General features: G+C 45.3%; 1 protein-coding gene across 1 annotated transcript; it reads right to left on the reverse strand.

Annotated features, from left to right (window-relative positions):
• Positions 1-704: 704 nt before the first annotated feature.
• On the reverse strand, positions 705-2619 carry arl4cb (ADP-ribosylation factor-like 4Cb). Its single transcript, XM_070874876.1, has one exon. It carries the CDS (start codon positions 2213-2215, stop codon positions 1637-1639), a length of 579 nt encoding a protein of 192 aa, XP_070730977.1. The 5' UTR covers positions 2216-2619; the 3' UTR covers positions 705-1636.
• Between the last annotated feature and the right edge of the window lie 6161 nt (positions 2620-8780).

Here is an 8780-nt window from a genome sequence, read left to right on the forward strand (position 1 = left end):
CTTATTCCTCCAAAAAAAGACGACTTGCTAGTGTGTTGCCACTTGCAATCCTCCCTCATAAACATTCTGTTTAACATTTCATGCACCAGAATTAGATCAAAAAAATAATTTCAGTTGGCATACTGAACTCAGGGAAATCCTAAAATGTCTCCTGTTCTAACTAGGTTGGTCCAATATTTGTAACTGTTGTGTATCTGTAAAGCATGCACTCCCATGTTCCGCCACCAAAGAGCTTATCCCCTGAAGTCCCAAGGGACCCCAGCATCCCTTGGGAGCACTGTATATAAGCCGGCCACTAAGGCCTGTTCCTCACTCTGGAGTGTCTTATTAAAGACTGAGGTCACTGTTACTTTAACCTCCCTGTGTGCAGCCTCATCTGTGTTAGGAACACAGTAGTAACCTTATTATAGCTATTAATGGAAATCGAGCATTATGTAGTTTAATTATATCCTTAGAATATTGGATCTCCAAAATACTACCATATTTTACAAATGGTGCAATTTAATGATGCATTGTTAATTCCTACCATTAAAAGTCTCTCATATGTCCAGGTGCAACACACTGTTGCAATGTAGTAAAATGGTATTTAACAGGGGCACAATCGAGAGAGAAAGGGAATTGGGACAGGCCAATGAGTTTAAAAATAACAAGACAAGAGTTGACCTCGGCGAAGAACAGAAAGCATCACATGATCATTTTATCACAAGGGTTTTTTTTATTATCCCAAGATCATAATTCATCCTTACCGTCAACTGTGTTGGTAAAAGTCATATTTTTTAAAGTACGAAATGCAGATAAATACAGTACATAGATGAATGGCGAGGGCCAGCCTTACCCATTCCAGCTTAATAATCGGCTAAAAACTTAAAAGAATGTATAATCAAAATGTAGCTACAAAAGGCCATGGATCAGGGGGCGAGTTTACGGCATTCCTTGTGCATAAGCTCCATTCAATAGCATTACTTTCTGCTGCCTTGTCTGCCCATTACATCTCCCAATACTTCGCTGCTCAGTCGACTTTTCCAGCAGTTCACGAAGCAAACAGTGAAGTAAAGGAGATTTTCACTTTTTTTTGCAATATGTCATCTTATAACAGCAGCAGTTTAAAAAAAAAACAAGTGAAAACGTGCCGTGGATGCAACTTGGATGCTGAACTCATTTCGAAGGACAATACTGAATGGATTGAAACTGAAACTTGAGCAGTCTTCACATTAAAAGTACCAGCCATCCCTTCCTCTGGTGGTCTTCATCTGTGTCAACAAAGTCTTATCCACCTGACCTGGCTTTTCCAGAGGGAAGCAAAACAAAAATTGCAAACAAAAAGCCGTGTGTATATTTTCTTTCTGCAGAGTGGTCAACACGAGCAGCCAGTCCCTAGATATTGGTGCATTTCGTTGGTTCAGCTGGTAGCCGGACTTCTCCATTGTTGACATACTTTTGCAACAGTAGAGTCGCGCCGTAATAATGTGCCCGATGGTTGTTTTATTATTCAGTTTGACTTAGCTTAAATAAATATTTATATATATATATATATATCTGCGCATTTTCTACAGTACCTTTGAGGAAACCTCGTGAGCTCTAAAAGGCGGTGAACACAAAGTGCCAGACGTGTCAATCCAAACACTTCTGCATCAAATCACCGCTTCTTCTTCTGCCTCAGGGCTTTCCTTCTTTTAACGATCATCTCGTACAGTTTGTCCATGCCTTCAGGCAGCCCCTCGCCAATGATGGCACAGGCCGGCTGTACATGCCAGGCGGTGGACGGGCTGAGTTCGTGCAGAGCCAGCTGCTTCTCCAGGTCGGCCACGGGCAGGGATTTGGGCAGGTCCTGCTTGTTGGCGATCACCAGCAGAGGGGTGCCCTGGTTCTCTGAGATCTTGGTGATCTTGTGCAGCTCGGTCTTGGCCTCCTCCAGCCTGTCCACGTCCACCGAGTCCACCACATAGATGATACCGTCCGTGCAGCGGCTGTAGGACTTCCACAGGGGTCTGAGCTTTTCCTGGCCCCCGACATCCCAGAAATGGCAGCTGATCCCTTTGGCCGTGCCGTTGCTCAGTTTGATCTTCTCGGTGTTGAAGCCGATGGTTGGCACCGTGTTGACGAACTCGTTGAATTTCAGCCTGTACAAGACCGTGGTCTTACCCGCCGAGTCCAAACCCAACATGACAATGTGAAGGGATTGAAAAGCCGAGACATTGGAGAAACTGTTGCCCATTTTATCCGGACACACACGGAGAAAGAACACAATATCAAGATTGTAATCCGTCTGGTCTGCCGGCAAATCTCGCCGTCAGAAAGCAGCCTTCAATGCAACTGCATCTCGAACCTGGGAGATTTCAACTCTCATCCCGACTCCCAAGCAGCGAAATCGGATCAATGAAGTTGCCCTGGCAGTCGTTCCGATTGCAGCGTGTTTGCTTTCGGTGCCTTGTTGCTTCGTGGTAAACTGTTGCAGAGAGCTGGACAATACCAGCTTCTCTGTCTGTCTGGGGTTGCATGCAAATGTGAAATGTAGAGATCGCGACTCCCTCTGACAGACAGTAATTCTCTCTCCTTCTCGTACACAGACAGTAATGACACAGAACGGCAGTAACACCCCCAGGTCACTGTGCAACTTCCGCCTACACAAGGGCTTGCGAGAGGCTGGCTCGGCATTAACACCACCCCATGATTTAAATACAGCTTCCCGTCTGATTGCATGAACGGCGATCGCCCGGAGCCGGCTGCACTTTCAGTATTATTTATTGCCCAACTCCCGATGCCCGCCAATGCCAACCTCACCCTCTTCATTACCTCAAACGTAACAGTTTCCGCGTCTCAGCAATCCAAGCTCACATTGCAACACTCAGCAAATCTGTTTGAAACCCAGTTTAGCTTGAAAACCTGGAGCTTTTTTAAAAGATTTCAATTTTTTTGACAAACCTCTTCCGCTTTCTTGCTTAAACTCTAAACGAGAGCGTCACTGCATTGTAATAAATGTCAATATTGGGTTGCCAGTCCCGTGCAGCACTGAGGGAATGTTGTATTGTAAGAGATACACTAGTTTTTGCGGTCATGACATTACAGCTCGATGTTTTACTGGAACTTTTAAATATCCCATGGCATTATTTGATAAGTCGGAAATCTTCCTGGTTCCAGGTCAACATTCCTCCTTCAATCAACATCACTGAACAATGTTATATATGTAAACTTGTATTTATTCTGAACAGCCACCAGAGGGCTCATCCCCTGGAGTCCCAAGAAATCCCATAATATAAGAACATAAGAATTAGGAACAGGAGAAGGCCATCTAGCCCCTCGAGCCTGCTCCGCCAATCAAAAAGATCATGGCTGATCTGGCCGTGGACTCAGCTCCACTTACCCGCCCTCTCCCTGTAACCCTTAATTCCCTTATTGGTTAAAAATCTATCTATTTGTGATTTGAATGCATTCAATGAGCTAGCCTCAACTGCTTCCTTGGGCAGAGAATTCCACAGATTCACAACCCTCTGGGAGAAGAAATTCCTTCTCAACTCGGTTTTAAATTGGCTCCCCCGTATTTTGAGGCTGTGCCCCCTAGTTCTAGTCTCCCCGACCAGTGGAAACAACCTCTCTGCCTCTATCGTGTCTATCCATTTCATTATTTTAAATGTTTCTATAAGATCACCCCTCATCCTTCTGAACTCCAACGAGTAAAGACCCAGTCTACTCAATCTATCATCATAAGGTAACCCCCTCATCTCCGGAATCAGCCTAGTGAATCGTCTCTGTACCCCCTCCAAGGCTAGTATATCCTTCCTTAAGTAAGGTGACCAAAACTGCACGCAGTACTCCAGGTGCGGCCTCACCAATACCCTGTACAGTTGCAGCAGGACCTCCCTGCTTTTGTATTCCATCCCTCTCACAATGAAGGCCAACATTCCATTCATCTTCCTGATTACCTGCTGCACCTGCAAACTAACTTTTTGGAATTCATGCACAAGGACCCCCAGGTCCCTCTGCACCTCAGCATGTTGTAATTTCTCCCCATTCAAGTAATATTCCCTTTTACTGTTTTTTTTCCAAGGTGGATGACCTCACATTTTCCGACGTTGTATTCCATCTGCCAAACCTTAGCCCATTCACTTAACCTATCTAAATCTCTTTGCAGCCTCTCTGTGTCCTCTACACAACCCAATTTGTGTCATCTGCAAATTTTGTTACACTACACTCTGTCCACTCTTCCAGGTCATCTATGCATATGGTAAACAGTTGTGGTCCCAGCACTGATCCCTGTGGCACACCACTAACCACCGATTTCCAACCCGAAAAGGACCCATTTATTCCGACTCTCTGCTTTCTATTAGCCAGCCAATTCTCGATCCATGCTAATACATTTCCTCTGACTCCGCGTACCCTTATCTTCTGCAGTAACCTTTTGTGTGACACCTTATCGAATGCCTTTTGGAAATCTAAATACAGCACATCCATCGGTACACCTCTATCCACCATGCTCGTTATATCCTCAAAGAATTCCAGTAAATTAGTTAAACATGATTTCCCCTTCATGAATCCATGTTGCGTCTGCTTGATTGCACTGTTACTATCTAGATGTCCCACTACTTCTTCCTTAATGATAGCTTCAGGCATTTTCCCCACAACAGATGTTAAAGTAACCGGCCTATAGTTACCTGCCTTTTGTCTGCTCCCTTTTTTAAACAGAGGCGTTACATTAGCTGCTTTCCAATCCGCTGGTACCTCCCCAGAGTCCAGAGAAATTTGGTAGATTATAACGAATGCATCTGCTATAACTTCTGCCATCTCTTTTAATACCCTGGGATGCATTTCATCAGGACCAGGGAACTTGTCTACCTTGAGTCCCATTAGCCTGTCCAGCACTACCTCCCTAGTGATAGTGATTGTCTCAAGGTCCTCCCTTCCCACATTCCCGTGACCAGCAATTTTTGGCATGGTTTTTGTGTCTTCCACTGTGAAGACCGAAGCAAAATAATTGTTTAAGGTCTCAGCCAGTTCCACATTTCCCATTATTAAATCCCCCTTCTCATCTTCTAAGGGACCAACATTTACTTTAGTCACTCTTTTCCATTTTATATATCGGTAAAAGCTTTTACGATCTGTTTTTATGTTTTGCGCAAGTTTACTTTCGTAATCTATCTTTCCTTTCTTCATTGCTTTCTTAGTCATTCTTTGCTGTCGTTTGGGAGCACAGCTATTTAAGGAGGCCTCACAGGCTGGAGAGGCACTCTGGAGACCTGTAATAAAAGACTAAGGGCTAGACTTTCCACTTCACATCGCCCATCTATGGCCCACCTATCAGCCAAAACGGACCTCTATCGCCCATTTTGAGCAAAAAGGCCCAAAATATCATTGGAAAAACAGGTGAATAAGTTTCCACTTTGATCGCTGAGATGATCGCCCAAATGATCGCCCACATAAGGCCCATCCCAAGTTTCGGCACCTAGCATGCACTTCGCTGGGCCGATGCAAGGCCCAAAACAGTGCTGAGAAATAGTTGCTTTTTCTGGGCCTAAGAGAAGGAAATGGGCACTACGGTCGCCATTTTGAACTTCGGAGGAAGGGTGGAGAATTCGTTGTGAGTTAATTAGAGAGTTAAATTGAAGATACTCAGTATTGGGACAGGGAATATCAATAGGTATTATCAAGTTATTTTTGGTAAATAGTTTTTATATATTGAAATTATTTTGTAAATAGCTTTTACATCGTGAAGTTATTTACTGATATTGTTGGAGCCTATCAAACTGACTGGTATGCAGCGTAGAGAGTACAGAGAGTGCAGAGTACAGTGATTAGAGAGTATAGATTAGAGAGATTATTAAAATCAGTGAAAGTAATTATTGATAGTGATTATGGGGCCGATGCTTTCCCTACCTTTAATTGTAACTGCTCACACACTGGTTACTGAAAGGATCAATCGAAGAGGTGGCAGAGAAATGTGTCGACGGAGACAAAGACAGAGGAGGAGACCGTACAGCCAACGAAGGTATTTGGAAAAGCAATCTTACCTGAACTTATCTGAAAATGCTTGTCTTAGGAGGCTGTGATTCCGGAAGGAGGTCATCGATCAGATATGTCAACTCGTCAAGGATGATCTGCAGCCTTCCAGCACCATCAGAACCGCACTGTCCATTGAGGTGAAGGTTACTGCTGCCCTAGTCTTTTACGCAGCGGGATCTTTTCAGGCGACATCTGCCATATCTCTCAGCACGCTACACACTGTTGCATTCGACAGGTGACTGAAGCCCTTTACGCTCACAGGATGGACTTCATAAGCTTCCCAATGACCAGGGAGGTACAGACCGAGAGGGCTTTGGGTTTCTCGAGAATGGCAGACTTCCCCAAAGTGCAGGGAGCAATAGACTGCACGCACATTGCCCTGAAAGCATCCTTAAAGAATGTGGAGATATTTCGTAACAGAAAGGGGTACTCACTAAATGTGCAGCTTGTTGTCGACGACAATCAAACAATTATGACAGTAAATGTTACATTTCCTGGCAGCATCCATGATGCGCACATCTTACGTGAAAGTGCTATCCCTGACCTGTTTGTCAATCAGCCAGAAGGTCACGGTTGGATGCTGGGGGATAAAGGATATGGCCTTGCCAGTTGGCTGATGACCCCTCTGTATAATCCTGTCACTGAAGCACAGAAACAGTATAATGAAAGTCACATAGTGACTCGCAACACCGTTGAAAAGACAATTGGAGTGTTAAGCAGCGCTTCAGTTGCCTGGATCATTCTGGAGGCAGCCTGCAGTGCCACCCTGATAGCAGAGTTTATTGTGGTGTGTTGCATGCTGCATAACCGAGCTATATAGAGAGGACAAATAATGCCAGATCATGCTGCAGGTCCACCTCCAGAAGGAGATGAGACAGAAGAGGCAGCCGGCGAGGATGAAGAGGAGGAACAGGCGGGAGAGGACGCGGGCGAGGACATAGGGGAGCTTAATCAGCCTGGCGATCTAGCACCGGTACCACCACACCTCTCCCGAAGAGCAGTAGCCAGTGGCAGTTACACGGCCGCTAAGCTTTTGCGTCAGCAGCTCTTTAATGAACGCTTTGCATGAACTATTAATTGTGAATATTCAAATGTTCAATTACAGTTAGGGTTAATCAAAAGTTTCATTTGCGTGGGGTTTCCTTGTTGTCTTTCCTGGCTTATCATCTAAATTGGTTTAAGTAAGGTTTAAAGTACTGGCAAAGTAAAAGTACTGGTATAATTACAGAATAAACAAACAAATATGCATGAAAAACTGTACTTTTGAAAACTAATGTAACTAAAAGAGAAGGCACAAAAGCTGTTGAATACATTTTTTTTAATAACAAAGATAGAATTTTTTAAATTAACGAATGAACAACACCCTCCCTCCAACAACCCCCCCACCACCACCCCCCCGCCCCCCGTACCTACCCACCCTTCCCTCAAATCCCCAAAATGTTATAACATGAAGAAATTGAACATTTAAGTAATGATAACAAGTGAACATTTAAGTAACAATAACATTTATGGAACTATTGAAACCCCCCCCCCCCCCCACTACCTGTGGCCATGTTTCCCTCCAGATCGTGTTCGCACCCCACCCACCCGTTTTGGTCTATGCAGACCGACACGAACGCATTGTGCAGTTTGTGATGGCAAGAATTCCTGCCGTGGTGGAGGTGACGGAGCGGAAGCAGAAGCCTCAGGCTCTACTTCCGAATCAGGAGGAACTGTGTCCTCCGTATTCACTTGCGTGCTTGGGGGTCTCGCTGCGAGTGGGCATGACACCTTAGGGTGCAGCACCATGTCCAGCCAGCAACACATGCCATAGGGCATTTGTTGCGGCTGTCTGCTCCCATATGCCTCCAACGTCTCCCGAGCAGTCTGTGACTGCTCTGAAGACCAGCTGGAGAAGCACGAGCAGAACTCGCTCCAGGTTGTGGAGAACTGGCTCCAATTTGATGAGAAACCCGCGAACCCCTGGACAAGCTCGCGACCAATCGCGACCGTCTCCCTGCACAGGGACAGTAAGCTCTCCGCCTGGTCCTCCGTGGTAGGCGATTGCATAGCACGCTGACCGGACCACCGTGGGGTCGACGTCTGCAATGTCACGCGCTTTGGCGTTACCACCTGCACACCGCTTGGTCCCGGTGCCTCATCTGTCTCAAAAGAGATGGCCGCAGGTTGTTCCACCCCCACAAAAAAATGTCTTCTTCCTCCTCCTCCTCCTCCTCCTCCTCCTCCTCCTCCTCCTCCTCCTCCTCCTCCTTCTCCTGTTCTTGCACAGCAGCAGGAGTCTGCAGCGGCTCCTCCTCTGGCTCTTCCTCCTGTGAAGTTATTGACCGTTGAAAGACAAATGAAATTTATAAACAACGTTTAACAATTCAAATCAATACATCTCAATTTTTCAAGAACTCAAAACATTATAATGCTTTCCATTACCCCATATGCACAAGCGATCACCAAGCCTAACATGGCCTCATTCGAAGATCAATAGTACATCTCAATTATATATCAAATTACATTATAATTGCATAACATTACATGCATAACTAAGATATATGTAGTATTTACTATTGATTCACACATTGCACAATGCACAGTTCTCATTATCCACGTGACTCAAGGGTGTGTTCGGCCACATCACGGGTTGTGACCGAACGGCTTTCTGGCCACACCAAGGCCACCGCAAGCTCCTCATAAGCACTTAGGGACTGCAGCATGGCAGAGCCCCTGCCCGTCCTGCATTGCTCACGGTGGTTGATAGATATCTTCTTCTGTAAATGATAAGATAACATTGCACG

This window comes from Pristiophorus japonicus, chromosome 3 (genome assembly GCF_044704955.1).
Source record: "Pristiophorus japonicus isolate sPriJap1 chromosome 3, sPriJap1.hap1, whole genome shotgun sequence".
NCBI lineage: Eukaryota > Metazoa > Chordata > Chondrichthyes > Pristiophoridae > Pristiophorus > Pristiophorus japonicus.